General features: G+C 37.4%; 1 protein-coding gene across 3 annotated transcripts in view; it reads left to right on the top strand.

The window, feature by feature from the left end:
- Nucleotides 1–20,210, top strand: part of MDGA2 (MAM domain containing glycosylphosphatidylinositol anchor 2) — a 784,495-nt gene that overhangs the window by 474,101 nt on the left and 290,184 nt on the right. For all 3 annotated transcript variants that reach the window (XR_012036556.1, XR_012036555.1, XM_072838458.1), the window contains exon 4: nucleotides 6,564–6,760. Coding sequence is in view for 1 of the 3 variants with exons in the window: in XM_072838458.1 (XP_072694559.1) it covers nucleotides 6,564–6,760 (197 nt within the window). In the remaining 2 variants the exon portion in view is untranslated. The remainder of the gene's footprint in view (nucleotides 1–6,563; nucleotides 6,761–20,210) is intronic.

Below are 20,210 nucleotides of genomic sequence, written 5' to 3'. Positions count from 1 at the left end.
AATCTATATCTCCTTACTTGAATAACCATTTTCTAGGAAAAGCAAACTTGTGAAACATTTTGAGGACTATGATACACAGCATCTAAGTTGACCTTAATACCTGATATTCTACAGAATTTTCAAGCCCTTATATTATTAGAGTTGGACATATAGGTGCCAGGTAATAAATGGAATTGTGGCCTATGGTAGGCTCACATTGGGTCTACCGATCCATAGATCCACCCTGTTGTCATTTATCTTGTCTCCAGTTGTGTAATTGGAATGGACATATTTGCTAGTTGTCAGAACCTCCATATTGATTTCTTGATATTTTGAGGTAGAGCTATCCTAGTGAGAAGGCCAAATTGAAGCCTCTGACACTTCCCCACTTTGAGCTGAGATTTATTGAACATAATATTATATCCCAAGGGAAATAGAGATTAATGCCACCCTTAACACCTTAAAAGATGTGCTGGTGGTAGTCCATATCATATTTCATTTATTGATAATGTTGTCTCCTGATGAAACCAGAGGGAACCTAGAGGAAGACAATGGACTATGACAAACTCATCCAAGTAGTGCCCTCATTGCAGCTTCTACCAGATCTCTATTTTTGCTAGAGTAGGATAACATGGCCTAGGTACATACTGTGTGTCCATTAATAACTGTTAATGTGTTTCTTTTCATTTCTGTTAGGAAAGAAGATTACAAATAATTTGCATTCACTTGAGATGGACAGTATCATATATTTGCCCTAAAGCTAAATTAACTCTCACACTCTTTCATAACATTCTGTTGAACTTGTTATTGGTCCACTATACCAAAGAGATCATGTTTATCAGTCCAGATAAACAAGAATTGGCAAGTACACTGAATATCTTGATAAGACATTGCATAATCCAGAGAATTGGAATAAGCCTATGAAGATTCAGGGGCCCACAGTATTAGTAAAATTGTACAGATTCTGTTGTATGTGCCTTGCCAGGTTATCCTCTCCAAAGTAAAGCACCAATTATTGCATCTCACAATTCCTACCTTCCGAAGGAAACACAGTGCCTGCTAAGTCTTTTTGGGTTCCACAGCACACTCCACACTTGGAAATACCATTTCAATCCATTTATCAGGTAATTCAGAAGGCTTCAACTATCAACTTCAACTATGTTTCACAGTAGGAAAGGGTTCTCTAGTTTGCCTATGCTGTGATGTAAGTGACCCTGGGGCCTGAGTCATATAACCTATCAGTGCTGGAAAAAATGTATGGTTTACAGCAATACTGATAGAATTATAAACTAAATTTATAGGATTATTGGTAAGACCATGCTTTCTAAAGTCAAGAATAATTCCCCTTTCATAAAATAGCTCCTAGTGTACTACTGGGCATTGGTAGAGATGAAGTATCTGAATATGGAATATCAAATGACCATGTGGTCTGAACCACCAATCACACATTGGGCTTTGTCACATCTACCAACATCCAGCCATAAAATAGGTCAGATGATAGAATATGGCAGTGGGAAATTCAGGATAAGGTATGGCCAGGATCCAAGGACCCAAGTAAGTTGTACAAGAAGGTGCCCAGATCCTCATGGTATCTATCAGTGTTTTGCCAGTTCCTTCTTCTCAGGTCTTATCTGCCCACAGAGTGGGTTACTTAGAAGTTGATGGTGAAGAAAAAACGCTAGACTTTTTTATGATGGGTCACTCAGTATATGTATGCAAGCCAAAAACTGGACTGCTGCTTCAGTACTGCCTCTCTCTGGGTTGTTCCTGAGAGAACAAAGGGACATCTTTCCAGTGGGCAGAACTTTGGTTTAGGTAGTGTCCCTCATCACCTGCTTTGAATGGAAAGAGATGTGTTCGGGTATGCTGATGGATCTATGGGAGTGCATATTATTGAAGACCAAAAAGTATCTACCACAGAAGCACAAAAGGATGAAGCAGAATTGCACAAACAGTTGATAACAACCAACTTCTGTTACTGGCTTCTCATAAATAGCACAACAGGCTCATGAATAGAATTGCCATAATGGTAGGGATGGAGGTTATGCATAAGCTTGAACCATGGGTCCTCGTCCATGAAAGTTGATCTATCTACTGCCATTATTGAATATCTAACCAGGATGCAACGGAGACCAACACTTGACACAGTAAAAGTGCTATCCTTCAAATTTCCAACCTATCCCTTGGTAGCAAGTTGGTTATATTAGTTAGACCTCGTTTACCCTTGATGTGACTACATCATTTGGACTGGATTTGACATATATTCTGGGTATGGATGTTTATGCTGATGTCAGCAACAGCCCTATCCGAGGGCCTTTAGAATGTTTTATTCTTAACTACTCATGGGATGAAAAGCACATCTTGCATAAGTGAAGATAGAGCATTGGAAACATTGCCATGGAATTCTCTGGTCATATATTCTCTATCACCTAAAAATTCCAATTTACTAGATTGATAGAATGGCCTTTGGAGGAGGCAACTGAGTCTCAGAGAGATAATGGCTGGTAAGCAAGGGGTCCTATTCTCCAAGATAAAGTGTGCATTCTAAATCAATGACTATTGTTATATAATGTGCTTTTTTAAAAAATATGGAATACCTAGGCTTAAAATCAAAGAGTGACCCACTTACTACTATCACATTCAATGATGCACTTGAGGAATCTCTGTTTCTCTTCCTGAAACTCTGAGCTCCACCAGTTTAGAAGTCCTAGTTCTCAGAAGAGGAAAAGCTTCTATTAAGCGATACATCAAGAGCCCCATCAATCTTCAAGCCATTGCTGCTACTCATTTACTTTAGGTTTTCTGTGTTAGGAAAAACAGATAAGAGGAATCACCTTTCTGGAGGGAGTTAACTGGTCCATATGACCAGCTGGAGGTAGGACTGCTGTTACACAGTGAGAGAGTATATAATATGTTGATACCCAGATAACCCACTGAATGATTTCTTGGTATTCTCTTGAGAAATTTTGGTGGTAAACAGATAAGTGCATCAGTAATGACTTGAGAAGAATGTAGTGACCTGAGGAGTAACCTACTTATGCCAAAGAATTTACTAGACCAGGATGGGAACAATTTAGAATGGTAATAGTAGAAAGAGATGAGGAATACCATCTCACCACAGTTGCTTGTGACAGTTTTCCCGGGACTAACCAGCATCTTGAAATAGCTTTTCCCAGATAGAGTGAATTATCATATCTAGAACATGTATCTAAGCAGATGCTATAGTGTACCAGCCAGACCCCTTCCTCAGTACTGAAGGACTCATTCCTCCAGCTGCTGAGAGTTTAAGCAGCTGATGGCTATCAGCTAAATCCTTCTTTAGAAATTGCCCTAAACCAAACAGAGCTATCCCTCCTGAGGTCATGCACCCTAGGTGGGAATAGCACACAGTCAAGGGCTGGTTGATGGAGAGGGGATGGGGTCTAAGTCTTAGTTCCCTTGCCTTAGGGCAGGACAGCTCTGAGGAGATACTACAGCTCCATCACTTCTCTAGAGGTACAGAGATTTTTGTTGCAACTGTGCTGTAGCTCAGCTCTCCTCCTTGACAATCTTAAGTCGTTCACTCTGAGTGTTGATCAAGAAGGTACTTCCCAATACACGGGTACCTATATCTTAGAAACTCTTTTCCAAGAAACCTGACCTAAACAAATACACATATTCAGTAATACTGTGTAGAGTTTATATTAAATGTATATACTGTTTTAAGTGATGTATATGTATGTATATAAAACTACATATAAATGTATATGTGTGTACAAACCCACACACACAGAAAATGTATTTTTAGGCATGCCATTATTTGACTTTTCTAGAAGATATCTTGTTTTTGTCATGTTTGTTTTTTAGTCTAAAAAATATCATTTAGGAGTTTTGTGAAATAGAAATTCCTAAACATGGGTGAATCCAACAGATAGTTCTGCCAATACAATATTCAGTAAGCCATTGTCACAGGATTAGATTCTCAGAAGGCCAGTGATCCAAAACTTACAGAGATCAGAGAAGAGCATGTTTAAATGTTTGTTCGCGTTTGGTCTATTCCTGACTGAGTCCATTGACACCACCACCTAACAAAGAAAGAACTGGGTATATGCCAATAAATGGATGTTGTAAAGTACAATAATAGCTATATGGAATCCAAGGAGAATCATCATTGTTACATTGATTACCATCCAATTCTGTTTTCTTCCTAAACTTGCTGGCTTCAGAATTTTGTTTTTACAACATAATACAGCTCATGTCTTCTGAAAATGAGACTATGACTAAAAGAAACTATGTTTTGAGTAAGAAAAAAAATAGTTTACAATCAACTCACAATACCTTTTTTTTTTTTTCAAGTCTCTAAGACTGAATTCACCAAATCAATCTTCTTTAGGATTTGATTTGTATGTGAAGGACTAATCACCAAATAAGTGAATGTTTTGTAGATTTAAAAGGCCTTTAAACATTTCATGATAATGATGCTGGTATCCCTAAGTTCACTGATTATTAAAACCACATAACATACATCCCTACACAGCTAATAGAATGAATTGAAACTGAAATTTCCTTAAACTTTACCAAAAAAGCAGCAGTCGGTCCGTAAATTTATACTACTATAATTAGAGGCCTTTGAGGTAGCTGTGAAAAGATTCTAATGTTAGGGGGAAAAAACTCAGAATGTTGCAAAACTAGAAATTTAAGTAGGACTGTCAAGCAATTCACATTTGGAAAAAACTTTTTTAAAACTGGGAAAATTTGGGATTCTGTTCTTTGATTCCTTAGGGCAGCTATTACTTCACTACTTTTGTTGGCTTTTATTATTTTAATGCATCACGAAGAATCTTTTCTAAAGAACAGTGCCTTTTAAATATTCAGGGTAGTATGTGCTCACACACCACTATTCTTATATTTATATAATATTGTAGCTTCTCTTCAGTGTTCACATGAAAGTATTGTCATGTAAAAAATCACTAGCCTGAACAAATGACAAAATATCACTTTTATCTATTTAAAATGAGAGTTGAGTGCATTATGAATTGGTGGATAAAGATAAGGAAACAACGTAAAATAAATGGAAGTCTAAATGAAACTCCAATAATGATGAGTAATAATAATAGCTAACTTTTATCGAGCATTTACTATGTGCTTAAGGCTTTAAGGACTAGCTCATTTAATTCTCTAACAGCCCTAATAGTATGGTACCATTATTATTCTCATTTATTGATGAGGAAGTCTAAGAGCACAAAGTAATCTTTGAATTACCAAGAGCACTAAGTAATCTTTCAGTTAGAAAGCCAAAAGGGGCAAAGCTGGATGAAATTAATATTTAAATACAGCAAATGTTTGCCTCATATTTAGTAAGTACATACTAGGTTAATAGTTGCACATGGAACCAAGAGCTTGTTATTGTTGTTATTGATTTATTTTTCCCCATTTTTTTGTTGAGGTATAATTAACATATAATATTATATTAGTTTCATGTATATATGATTGTGTATTTGTACATATTGCAAAATGATCACCACAATAAGTTCAGTTAACATCTATCACCATGCATAGGTACAGATGTTTTGTTTTGCTTTTTTCCTGAGATGACAACTTTTAAGATCAATTCTCTTAGCAACTTACAAATATACAACACAGTTGTTTTAAAGCAAGTTCATTTTTTAATCTCTTCTTCTTTTAATGAAAGAAACTGGAATATGGTAAATCAGGAGTTGGCAATCTTTGGCAGACTATGGCCCATGAGCCAAATCTGGCTGAGGCATTTGCATTTGTAAATAGTTTTACTGGGACTCCGCAACATTCATCATCCACTCCTTTACTTAACTGTCTTTGTTTTCACACTACAATAGTAGGATAAGGTAGTAGAGAGAAAGACTCTATGAACCCAAGTTCATACAAAGCCCAAGATTGTATTGTTTGTTTTTTTACCCCCAGAAAAGTTTACTAAATATTGTGGTATATATCCCTTCTTTAGAATACATGTAAGATGGCAAAAATTTAGTGCCCATCACCTGTAGTAGGAACATTAATGCTTTTAACACAACCTTTTATTAGCACATTTCAAATTAGCAAATATAATCTGGGAAATAAAATCTGAGATGAAGGAAAAACTTAACCCAGTGTAAGATCATATTTTCTTAATATAAGAATAATAATTTTTAAACATAATTCTTGATTGCTTTGAATATATTAGTTATAATTGTTTGGAAAAGAAGTGTATTAAGGGAAAGAGTCTGTTGAGCTGTTTGGTATTTATTTCCCTGTCACTGTGTTTCATTGTTTCGGCTAATCTCTTGAATTTAAAGGTCTTGGATTCCGATCTCTCTCATGGAGCTCTGTTGGAAATATGCAGTCATTTGCACTATCTCAGCAGGCAGAGCTCTTAGAAAGTAGCTATTGTCTTCTCTGCCTATCATCGGAACTTTCTCTAAATGAGTTCAATAAACTAAATTTTAAAAAAGTGAGTCTAATGATAAGCAATAAAATCCCTTATGAAAATGCACCTTTGGTCAGATTTTATATGTTTAATACCTATAAAAGCCGTGTAACTCATAATAGTGTCATTTGGTTGTTTTTATTTTTTTATTTATTTTTTTTAGATTTGGATGACCCAGTAGTAACTGTTCATCAAAGTATAGGTGAAGCTAAAGAACAATTTTACTATGAAAGAACAGTGTTCCTCCGGTGTGTTGCCAATTCCAATCCACCTGTTCGGTATAGCTGGAGACGTGGCCAGGAGGTATTACTCCAAGGATCTGATAAAGGAGTTGAGATTTACGAACCCTTCTTTACCCAGGTAGGAATTAAGGTATTTACACCCCATTCTGCTAAAATATATTCCTAATTCAGAGAGCATGCAATGTTACGTCTACTTGAAGAGTCTTTCCAAATCTGACCTTTGACTGAAAGATAATTCAAACAATAAAAGGCAATTTGTTATTTTTTATATGGTAATTAAATTTAAAATGTTAACATTTGAAAAAAATTAATGTGTCCTAATTTGTATTTCTTTATAAATAGGTTCATCTAGGTTTCACTAAAGTACATAATTTTACATTTGCTGACTACTTTGTTTTTTGTGGAAAATATTTCTTAAAGGGAGTGATTTTCATTTTCTTATTTGCAGTGGCAAATATATTTTAAAAGAATGAAGAAATCTACTTGAAATTCATTTAATTTTGATTTTAGGAAAAAGTGTCTTCCATTTCTTTTGTGCATTTTGGGTTTTAACTTAGTTTAAAAATAGATCCTACTCATGTAAAAACTAAAATATCTAATGAGTCATTAACTTATTTAATTAAAAAATTGAGTTAATTTTACATGGAGTGAATGTGATATGAAATATTCTTTTATAATATGTATCAAGTAGAGAATCAGTAATTCTCAAAGAAGACACTGAAATTTGTAAGAATATTTGAATGCCGTTATATTATAAAGCTTTTCTGGTGACTAGAAAGAAATACAAACCTAACAGACAAAGTAAAATATTTTTAATAAAAATGTCTATGGAAAATACTCAAAATATCTGTGACCATGAATAATAATTTTAAAAAGATATAGGCAATAAGATAAACAAGTATTTGACCACATTATCTGTAGCTTTGAGATTCTATGTGATTGTAACTAGGACAATATACAACTAAATTTTATATATTATGAATATTCTACTTTGAAATATTAAGGATAAATATGTTTCACTTCTCAACTCTGTAATAATAGAAGGTCATCCTGAATTTGTAAATTTCTCAGCATCTAATTTTTCACCATTAAATATATTTCCTTATATAATGAGCCGTTTACTTGTAATGTCTGAGTCCAGACCTCTATGATTAATATAATTGCCAATGTTTAGATATTAACTGTAAAAGAATGCATGATTATATAAAAACATCTGAACACATCATATATATTATTATATTGCTATTTGTAGTTATAGATTAGCTGGGACTTGCCAAGATATAAATATCTGAAAATCATTGTTACACATGTGTTACTACTGAGACTACCATGACACAGCCTGTTTCGATCTGACCCTCTCCTGACTCAGGACATTGCAGTATCAATAGCCTTCTGTCAACAAAGAGGATCAGGTTTTCCCCATACATTCTATGTACTATAATAATACATCCTTCAGTTTTTAGTAATATCATTTATTTTCTTAGAAAATTAACAAAATATTTGTTACCAGTATTTAGTTGCTTGGGTGCATCTAAGGTTTTGAAATCAGATAAATTATCACCTACCATTTGTTTTTCTATTGTCAGTGTTTTTTTAGAATATGTATGTTGTTTTTTAAAAAGTTCTTATTTTAATTTCAGTTAACATACGATGTAATATTAGTTTCAGGTGTACAGTATAGTAATTTGATACTTCCATACATCACCTGGTGCTTATCACAAGTGCATTTCTTAATGCCCATCACTTTTTAACCCACTTCCCCAATACCCCCCTTTGGTAACCATCTGTTTGTTCTCTGTAATTAAGAGTCTGTTTCTTGGTTTTTCTGTTTTTTACCTATTGCTTGTTTAATTTCTTAAGTTCCACATATGAATGAAATCATAGTATTTGTTTTATTCTGACTGCCTTATTTCACTTAGCATACTCTGTAGCTCCACCCATGTCCTTGCAAATGGGAAGATTTCATGCTTTTTATAACTAAATAATATTCCATTGTCTTCTTCATCCACTCGTCAGTTGATGGACACTTGAGCTGCTTCTGTATCTTGGCTCTTGTAAATAATGCTGCTATAAACAAAGAGGGGGGGGGCATACATATCCATTTGAATTAGTGTTTTTATATTTGGGGGAATACCCAGTAGTGTGATTGCTGGGTCATAAATTAGTTCTATTTTTGATTTTCTGAGGAACCTCCCTACTGTTTTCTACCATAGATGCACCAGTTTACATTTTCACCAACAGTGCATAATCTCCAACACCTGTTGTTTCTTGTGTTTTTGAATTTAGCCATTCTGATGGATGAGAGATATGGTTTTGATTTGCATTTCCCTGATGACATATGATAATGAGTATCTTTTCACATGTCCGTTGGCCATCTGTTTGTCTTCTTTGGAGAAATATCTGTTTATGTTTAATTGGATTACTTGGTTTTGGGGTGTTGAGTTTTATAAGTTCTTTATGTATTCTGGGTACTAACTCTTTATCAGATGTGTCATTTGCAATTTTTTTCTAATTCTGTAGGTTGCCTAAAATGTGTATGTTGTTAAAACTTAGAAAACAATTTTTCCTTTAGAATCTTGTGAAACGTGGTAGTTTTACAGATACTGAGGTAACACTGTATAGCCGTTTATTACCTGTAGGTGGGTCTGATCTCTTAGGCATATGTACACATGTGCCCTGTCCAAATTTTGGGGGGAGGGAATTATACTTTCAAAAATATTAGGTGGGGCGGGGCAAGATGGCAGAGGAATAGGGTCCCCAAGTGACTCGGCCCCACCAACTTACCTGGATTACTTTCAAATCATCCTGAAAACCTACGAATTGGACCTGAGATGTAATGAGAGAACAGCTAGAATGCTACAGAGAGAAGGGTTTGCGCTTCTAACAAGGTAGGAAGGCGGAAACAAATAAAAAAGACTCAAGTGGGTGGGGGACCTGCGAGGAACCGGGCTAAGGGGGACGGTGAGAACCTCGGGGACAGCAGAGCCCAGCCCCGGAGAAGCGGGAACTTTAAAAATACGCGCCAGATTCTTCCTGGAGGGAAGGGCGCTCAGCAGGGAACTCGGGCAGGACCCAGGAGGGACAGTGGAGCCCCAGGTTCCCGGGGTCACTAACAGAGGAGGTGACCCCAGAGGAGAGCGCACCGCACACCACGGGCGGAGCTCAATAAAGGGCTGGAGCCGCCCGGCGGGGCCTCGGGGAGAAGCCGGTGGGTCAGGCGGGGGCTCCGGGCGGAGGGGGCTGCGCCTGCTGCCTTCGGGAGCCCGCCCGGGGAGTGCGATTCCAGCGGTGAAGGCCCCAGAGCCCAGGGCGCCGGGGGACACAGCCCAGGATCCTGTGCTCCCCCCGGGACAGGCGGAGGTGGGGAGGGCACAGGACAGTGGGGACGCTCCTGCCCCCGGCACTTCGACTGTGCAGATCAGGACCCCCGCTGCCCTGGGAGCATCCAGATCTGTGCGGACTGGGAGCCGCGGTAGTTACTGCGGGAGCTGACTCCAGGGCTGGAGAGCTGGCCGCCGCCAGTGGGGTTGTTCCTCCTGGTGTCACCCTGTGCCTGGGAGGGGCGGGGCCTCAGGGAACAGGGGCCTCACATGATAAACAGCTCCCACTGAGCCGTGCACCTGGCAGGGGGTGGGGCAGCTCCCCCAGGTACACACACCTGAGAGTCAGCACAGCAGGCCCCTCCCCCAGAAGACCAGCTGGAAGGACAGGGGGAGAGCAAGTTCTTGACAGAGCAGTACTGGAAAGCTCCAGGGGAAGTTGAGGGATTTACAGTATACAGAACCAGAGGGTACCCCTCCTTTTTTTTTCTTCTGTACAACTCGTTTTTATATCAGACTGTACTTTCCTTTTTTTTTTCTCTCTTTTCCCACCTTAACTACAATATTTTAGCACCTCTTCATTTTTAAGATTCTTCCTTTTTGTCTTTCATATTTCTACAATACAGGTCCTAGATGTATTTCCCACTTCTAGATTCTTCAACGTACTCAATTTTGAGAGATATACAAGATATCTTTTTTTGTTTTGTGTTTTTTGTTTCCTCTGCCTCATTTTGTTCTACAATGATGGAAGTTAATACCTTCTAAAACATGACCAGCATGCACCCAGAACCAACTGGTATACTGTGCTGGTTCATTCTGTGAGATCCCTAATTCCCATTTTGTCCCCCTCTTTTATCTCATTTATGTTTTGGTGGTCAACGTTGGGGCCCTCTACAAGTATTTCTGCTTTATATAAATTTGGGACTATGTATCTTCTAATATACAGAACTTAATATACTGAGAAACAAGACGATCAGCCTCTAGGACACCTCAGGTAGACTACATTCTCCCTCCACTACAACTTCTTCACCTCTACCATCTTCCAGTCACCCCCTCCCCCTTTTTCTCCTTTTTTTTTTTTCTTTTTTTTTTTTCTCTTCTTCTTTAGGATCCTTAGTCTTTTATTTTATACTACTTTGTTTTAAAATTTGTTTTTCACTTCAGTGGTCCTTTTGTTTTATTTCGTTCTGATCTTTGTTTTCAACTTCTGGTCTCTGACCTTGGCACAATCATCTAGGGTGAAATTTACCTAGATCGTGGTTTATATTCTTGACACTGCCCACTCATACAGCCACTCTGCACTGAGAAAAATGACTAGAAAGAAGAACTCACCACAAAAGAAAGAATCAGAAACAGTACTCTCTGCCATAGAGTTACAGAATTTGGATTACAATTCGACATCTGAAAACCAATTCAGAAGCACAATTATAAAGCTACTCGTGGCTCTGGAAAAAAGCATAAAGTATTCAAGAGATTTTATGCCTGAAGAATTTAGATCTAATCAGGCCGAAATTAAAAATCAATTAAATGAGATGCAATCCAAACTGGAGGTCCTAACGGCGAGGGTTAATTAGATAGAAGAAAGAGTGAGTGACATAGAAGACAACTTGATGGCAAGGAAGGAAGCTGAGGAAAAAAAGAGAAAAACAATTAAAAGACCATGAGGAAAGGTTAAGGGAAATAAATGACAGCCTCAGAAGGGAAAAATCTGCTTATAATTGGGGTTCCAGAGGGTGCCAAGAGGGCCAGAGGGCCAGAAAGCATATTTGAACAAATCATAGCTGAGAACTTCCATAATTTGGGGAGGGAAACAGGCATTCATATCCAAGAGATAGAGAGGTGCCCTCCCCTAAAAAAAAAAAAAAAAAAAAAAAAAAAAAAAAAAAAAAAGTTCAAAACCTCAACATTTATAGTGGAACTTGCAAATTCCGAAGATAAAGAGAAGATCCTTAAAGCAGCAAGAGACAAGAGATGCCTAACTTATATGGGGAGAAATATTAGATTAACAGCAGACCTCTCCACAGAGCCCTGGCAGGCCAGAAAGGGCTGGCAGGATATATTCAGGGTCCTAAATGAGAAGAACCTGCAGCCAAGAATACTTTGTCTAGCAAGGATCTCATTCAGAATAGAAGGAGAGATAAAGAGCTTCCAAGATAGGCAGAAACTGAAAGAATATGTGACCACCAAACCAGCTCTGCAAGAAATATTAAGGGGAACTCTGTAAAAAAAAAAAGAAGAAGCCCAAAGTAATAATCCACAAAAACAGGGACTGAAGAGGTATTATGATGACACTAAATTCTTATCTTTGGATAGTTACTCTGAACGTGAATGGGCTTAATGATCCCATCAAAAGACACAGAGTTTCAGACTGGATAAAAGAGCAATACCCATCTATTTGCTGTCAACAAGAGACTCATTTTAGACCTAAGGACACCAGAAACCTGAAAATAAAGGGCTGGAGAACCATTTACCATTCAAATGGTCCTCAAAAGAAAGCAGGGGTAGCCATCCTCATATCAGATGAATTAAAGTTTATCCCAAAGATGTAGTAAGAGATGAAGAGGGACGCTATATCATACTTAAAGGAACTACCCAACAAGAGGACCTAACAATCATGAATATTTATGCCCCGAATGTGGGAGCTGCCAAGTATATCAATCAATTAATAACCAAAGTAAAGACATACTTAGATAATAATGCACTGATACTGGGAGACTTCAACACGGCGCTTTCAGGAAATGACAGATCTTCTGAGCACAACATCTCCAAAGAAACAAGAGCTTTAAATGATACACTGGACCAGATGGATTTCATAGATATTTACAGAGCTTTACATCCAAACGCAACTGAATACACATTATTCTCAAGTGCACATGGAACTTTCTCCAGAATAAACCACATTCAGGTCTCAACCAATACCAAAAGATTGAGATGTCCCCCTGCATATTTTCAGACCATAATGTTTTGAAACTTGAACTCAATCACAAGAAGAAATTTGGAAGATACTCAAACACATGGAGGTTAAGGAGGATCCTGCTAAAAATGAAAGGGTCAACCAGGAAATTAGAGAAGAATTAAAAAGACTCATGGAAACTAATGAAAATGAAGATAGAACCATTCAAAATCTTTGGGATACAGCAAAAGCAGTCCTAAGAAGGAAATATTTTGCAATACAAGCATCCATCAAAAAATTGGAAAAAAAGTCAAATACAGAAGCTAACCTTGCACCTAAATGAGCTGGAGAAAGAACAGCAAGTAAAACCTACACCAAGCAGAAGAAGAGAGATAATAAATATTTGGGCAGAACTCAATGAAATAGAGACCAGAAGAACTGTGGAACAGATCAACAAAACCAGGGGTTGGTTCTTTGAAAGAATTAATAAGATAGATAAACCATTAGCCAGCCTTTTTCAAAACAAAAGAGAAAAGACTCTAATTAATAAAATCATGAATGAAAAAGTAGAGAACACCACCAATAACAAGGAAATACAAAATATTTTAAAAACATATTATGAGCAGCTATACACCAATAAATTAGGCTATCTAATTTATTGATATATCAATATCTAAGAAATGGATGCATTTCTGGAAAACCACAAATTACCAAAACTGGAACAGGAAGAAATAGAAAACCTGAACAGGCCAGTAACCAGGGAGGAAATGGAAGCAGCCATCAAAAACCTCCCAAGACAGAAAAGTCCAGGGCTAGATGGCTTCCCAGGAGAATTCTATCAAACATTTAAAGAAGAAACCATACCTATTCTACTAAAGCTGTTTGGAAAGATAGAAAGGGATGGAATACTTCTAAACTCGTTCTATGAGGCCAGCATCACCTTAATTCCAAAACCACACAAAGACCCCACCAAAAAGGAGAATTGTAGACCAACATCCTTGATGAACACTGATGCAAAAATTCTCAGCAAGATACTAGCCAATGGGATCTAACATTACATTAAGAAGATTATTCACCATGACCAAGTGGGATTCATCCCCGGGATGCAAGGCTGGTTCAACAGTTGTAAAGCCATCAACGTATAGATCATATCAACAAAAGAAAAAACAAGAACCATAGGATCCTCTCAATAGATGGAGAGAAAGCATTTGACAAGATATAGCATCCATTCCTGATCAAACATCTTCAGAGTGTAGGGATAGAGGGAACATTCCTCAGCATCTTAAAAGCCATCAATGAAAAGCCCACAGGAATATCATTCTCAATGGGGAAACACTGGGAGCCTTTCCCCTAATGTCCACTCTCACCACTGCTATCCAACATAGTATAGAAGTCCTAGCCTCAGCAATCAGGTAAAACAAACAAACAAAAAAAAAAAAAAAGAGAGAGAGAGAGAGAGAGAAAAGGGCATTCAAACTTGCAAAGAAGAAGTCAAACTCTCCCTCTTTGCAGATGACATGATACTATATATACATAAGCCAAAGAATCCACTCCAAGACTGCTAGAACTCATAGAGCAATTCAGCAGTGTGGCAGGATACATAATCAATGCCCAGAAATCAGTGGCATTTCTATACACTAACAATGAGACTGAAGAAAGAGAAGTTAAGGAGTCAATCCCATTTACAATTGCACCCAAAAGCATAAGATACCTAGGAATAAACCTAACCAAAGAAGTAAAGGATATATACCCTAAAAACTACAGAAAACTTCTGAAAGAAATTGAGGAAGACACAAAGAAATGGAAAAATATTCCATTCTCTTGGACTGGACGAATTAATATTGTGAAAATGTCAATGCTACCCAGGGCAATTTACACATTTTTTACATTTATTTTTAAGTTTTTTTTTTTTAAGATTTTATTTATTTATTCATAGAGACACACACAGAGAGAAAGGCAGAGACACAGGCAGAGGGAGAAGCAGGCTCCATGCAGAGAGCCTGACGTCGGACTCAATCCAGGGTCTCCAGGATCACGCCCTGGGCTGCAGGCGGCGCTAAACCGCTGCACCACCGGGGCCCCCCCAATTTACACATTTAATGCAATCCCTATCAAAATACCATGGACTTTCTTCAGAGAGCTGGAACAAATTATCTTAAGATTTGTGTGGAATCAGAAAAGACCCTGAATAGCCAGGGGAATATTGAAAAAGAAAACCAGAGCTGGGGCATCACAATGCCGGATTTCAAATTGTACTACAAAGCTGTGATCATCAAGACAGTGTGGTACTGACACAAAACCAGACACATAGATCAATGGAACAGAATAGAGAATCCATAAATGGGCCCTCAATTCTATGGTCAAGTAATATTTGACAAAGCAGGAAAGATTATCCACGGGGAAAAGGACAGTCTCTTCAATAAATGGTGCTGGGAAAATTGGACATTTACATGCTGAAGAATGAAACTAGACCATTCTCTTATACTAGACACAAAAATAAACTCAAAATGGATGAAAGATCTAAATATGAGGGGAATCCATCAAAATCCTAGAGGAGAACACAGGCAACACCCTTTTGAACTTGACCACAGCAACTTCTTGCAAGATACATCTATAAAGGCCAGGGAAACAAAAGCAAAAATGAATTATTGGGACTTAATCAAGATAAAAAGCTTCTTCACAGCAAAAGAAACAGTCAACAAACTAAAACACAACCTACAGAATGGGAGAAGATATTTGCAAATGACCTATCAGATAAAGGGCTAGTATCCAAGTTCTATAAAGAAATTATTAAACTCAACAGGAAAGAAACAAACAATGCAATCATGGAATGGGCAAAAGACATGAACAAAAATTTCATCAAAGAAGACATAGACATGGCCAACAAGCACATGAGAAAATGTTCCGCATCACTTAACATCAGGGAAAGACAAATCAAAACCACAATGAGATACCACCTCACACCAGTGAGAATGGTGAAAATTAACAAGATGGGAAACAACAAATGTTGGAGAGGATGTGGAGAAAGGGGAACTCTCTTGCACTGTTAGTTGGAATATGAACTGGTGCAGCCACTCTGGAAAACTGTGTGGAGGTTCCTCAAAGAGTTAAAAATAGAGCTACCCTACAACCCAGCAATTGCACTGCTGGGGATTTACCCCAAAGATACAGATGCAATGAAACGCCGGGACACCTGCACCCCGATGTTTATAGCAGCAATGTCTACAATAGCCAAGCTGTGGAAGGAGCCTCGGTGTCCATCGAAAGATGAATGGATAAAGAAGATGTGGTTTATGTATACACTGGAATATTACTCAGGCATATAGAAACGATGAATAACCACCATTTGCTTCGACGTGGATGGAACTGGAGGGTATTATGCTCAGTGAAGTGAGTCAATCGGAGAAGGACAAACATATGGTCTCATTCATTTGGGGAATATAAAAAATAGTGAAAGGGAATAAAGGGTAAAGGAGAGAAAATGAGTGGGAAATATTAGTGAGGGTGACAGAACATGAGAGACTCCTAACCCTGGGAAATGGACAAGGTGGTAGAGGAAGGGGAGGTGGGCAGGGGGATGGGGTTACTGGGTGACAGGCACTGAGGGGGGGCACTTGACGGGATGAGCACTGGGTATTATACTATATGTTGGCATATAGAACTCCAATAAAAAATATACAAAAGAAGATTATTAGGAATTTGTTTATTAAGCCAGCACTGTGAAACTTTTCATTTATTCCTTTGAATCTATTTCGTTTTTATGTTAGCTGTTCCAAAAAACCATCTTATGAGAACTTTCAAACTAATAGCTATTGATTCTGCCTTATAAAAGTAACTTTGTTTTCTTTTCCCTCTTTCTCTTTACCTCTTCTTTTATGAGGTAACAACACTTTTTTAATTTGAGCATTTCCTTACTGATACTTCCTTGTATATGAATATCAGCTTTTACTGTGCTATATAATGCAGGCTTTCTCTGGTGGATGTCCTCCTGACTCTGCAGCTTAGACCATCTGAATCAGTTCTCTTAAAAAATATTTAAGAAACAGACTTTTCTTGCAAATTCTGTCTTCTGGATTCACCTGCTGTAGTTGATAATGGCCAATAACATGCAATTTAGCTCCTTTTTAAAGATGTCTTTCCTGCTTTTGGTTACTTGACAGTGTTGCTTATCTCTCCTTCTGAAATAGCTATTATGTATTTGTATCTGTCCTAAAAATTCATGTTGCAGCAAGGAATGCTTCAATAATTCTATGTTATGTATGTACTCGATTTGTTAATATCAAATGTGTTATGTAGGCCAAACTGATACGAAATTTCAAGTAGCAGCACATGGAAAATTTAGTTCTTACAGCCATAGAGAAGCTTTTTCATAGATTAAATATTATCAGTGGTTGTACCTCATATCACAGGTGTATACTGCACATATGCCTGATATACACAAGTCCAACTATATCATAAAACTTTCATTATCTCTCTATGGAATTGTGGAATATTGGAATAACTGGCTGCCATGCTTTATAACCCCAAACAGGTGATTTATTATTTAAAAATGTAAATCTTGGACACCTTGGTGGCTCAGTTGTTTAAGCTTCTGACTCCTGGTTTCTGCTCAGGTCATGATCTCAGGGTCATTAGATGGAGTCTCGCACTGGGCTCTGCACTGGGCATGGAGCCTGCTTGGGATTCTTTCTCACTCCTCTCTTCCTGTCTGTTTGCCATCCCCCACCCAACACCTCATGCAAGCACACACATGCAGGTGCTCTCTCTCTCTCAAAAAATAAACAAAAATGTAAATATAATCTTTTTTTTTTTTTGCTTTAATTCTCCCAGTGGCTTTCAAATACTTAGAATCAATGCAAATAATGTATTTTGACCTAGATCATGTTTGACTTTGTTCTGCTTCACTCTCACTTATTTAATCTATACTTCACTCACTCTTCTGGTCGCATGATCCCTAGAAGCCAACCTTGTCTATGCCTAGGATCTTCATGTTATTAATTCTCCCTCATATTTACTTAGGTAATATGGCAGGGACTTCTTAACACTGAAGACTTACCACCTCAGAAACACTTCCCTGACAGATCTCTCAAGTAATATCCCTTCCCTTCCACAGTTACACTTTTCCAAAACTCAGTTTTATTTTATTTTTCCCATAGCACTGAATCCATCAGATTATCTCATTTGTGTGTTTGGGCATAAACTCACTAATTATAGAGACTGTGTCTTTTCTAGAGCTCAAACAGTGCCTGACACGTGGAAGATTCTCAATAAAAATGTGTTAAAATTGAGCCAGTACTTCCATGGAGACATCTGGATTTCTGGCTATGGTACAAAAAAATAGTATAAAAAATACGTTACACAAAAATTTTTAAAGTCCAGGTTATTTGTAACTCTTGAGTCACTCTATAAGTCCATCCTTCTTTATCCCCTAAAGAAGGCTTAGTGAAATGGGAAAGAGAATGGTGTTCTAAGTGGATGCATGTTGATGTATATAGTTTCCAAACTGTAATGATTTTCTAGTTACAGCTTTTAATTGATTTCTAGTCTAATTTCACTATGTCAGAAAGCATACTCTGAACAATTTTAACCTCCAGAAATTCGTTGAGACTTTCATTATGGTAAGCCTGTGATCTATTTTCATAAGTGATCAATGTGCACCACAAGAATATGCACTTCATATTTGTTTTATTTCAAATAGGCTACATTTGTTAATTGTGTTGTTCAGATTTCCTTTGTATTTTCTGATTTTTGTGTCTGCTGTTTTAAAAACTATTTAAAGAAGTTAATATCTACTAATATGGCTGTAGATTTGTCTTGTCTTTATTTTTATCAATTCTTGCTTTATATATTCTGAGGTATATTATTAGTACTTACAGATATATAATTATTATAACTTCCTGATAATTATCTAAATATATTATCTTCTGGATATTATGTCTTCCTGGTAGATTATCATTAAGAACGTCCATTTTGGGAACCCTGGGTGGCGCAGCGGTTTGGCGCCTGCCTTTGGCCCAGGGCGTGATCCTGGAGACCCGGGATGGAATCCCACGTCGGGCTCCTGGTGCATGGAGCCTGCTTCTCCCTCTGCCTATGTCTCTGCCTCTCTCTCTCTCTCTCTCTCTCTCTCTCTCTGTGACTATCATAAAGAAATTAAAAAAAAAAAAAGAACGTCCATTTTTACTTCTAAAATTGCTTCTTGCATTAAAGCCTGTTTTGTCTGTCATTTATTTAACTGCACAATTTTTTTGCAGTTTTTATTTAAATCCCAGTTAGTTAACATACAGTAATATTTGTTTCAGGTGTACAATAGAGTGATTCAACACTTCCATAAAATACCTGGTACTCATCACAAGTGCACTCTTTAATCCTCATTGCCTAGTTAACTCATCCTCCACCCACCTCCCCTCTGGTAACCATCAGTTTGTTCTCTATGGTTAAGGGTCTGTTTCTTGGTTTGTTTCTCTTTTGGTTAGTATTTGGTTTATTTGGAGGGTTGAGGGAAAATGGTAAATATTCACCTCTTTTTTTTTAAAAAGATTTTTATTTATTTAATAGAGAGAGAGAGAGAGAGAGAGAGAGAAAGAGCGTGCACAAGTGGAGAGGAAGAGCAGGAGATAGAGAAGCAGACTCCCCATTCAGAAGAGAGCCCAAAAGGGGGCTCAATCCCAGGACCCTGGGATCATGACCTGAGAGCCCAAGTCTCAGCCACCCAAGTGCCTCCTCTCCTTTTTTATTTTTCTTTAAAATTTTTATTTATTTATCTGAGACAGAGAGAGTTTTAGTTTCAAATTTACATCTTTATAATATGTCACTTGCAATCAGTATATAGGTTTCGTTGTTTTAATCCAATGGGACAAACCTTAGTTTTTAGTATATTTAATTCTTTTTTGTCCACATGACCCACCTATTTTATTTTACTTATCTCTTTTCTTGCCTTCTTTTGGATTTATCAAATATTTTTAATTATTCCATTTATTCCTCTATTTAAGGGTTTTAAATTATCTTAGTATCTTTTATTGGTTCCCTTAAGAATTACACCTTGCATCTTTGATTATTACTTCATCACTTACTTAATGATGATAGAAACTTAGAATATTTTAAGAATATTTACTCTTTTGTGGATCCCTGGGTGGCGCAGCGGTTTAATGCCTGTCTTTGGCCCAGAGCGTGATCCTGGAGTCCTGGGATCAAGTCCCACGTCAGGCTCCCTGCATGGAGCCTGCTTCTCCCTCTGCCTATGTCTCTGCCTCTCTCTCTCTGTGTGTCTCTCTCATGAATAAATAAATAAAATCTTAAAAGAAAAGAATATTTACTCTTTTTGTATTTTATCTTATTTTTGTCTAGTATTTTAA

This window comes from Canis lupus, chromosome 9 (genome assembly GCF_048164855.1).
Source record: "Canis lupus baileyi chromosome 9, mCanLup2.hap1, whole genome shotgun sequence".
NCBI classification, from domain to species: domain Eukaryota; kingdom Metazoa; phylum Chordata; class Mammalia; order Carnivora; family Canidae; genus Canis; species Canis lupus.
Note: the sequence above shows the minus strand (reverse complement) of the source record. Positions and strands in the feature narration are given on the sequence as shown.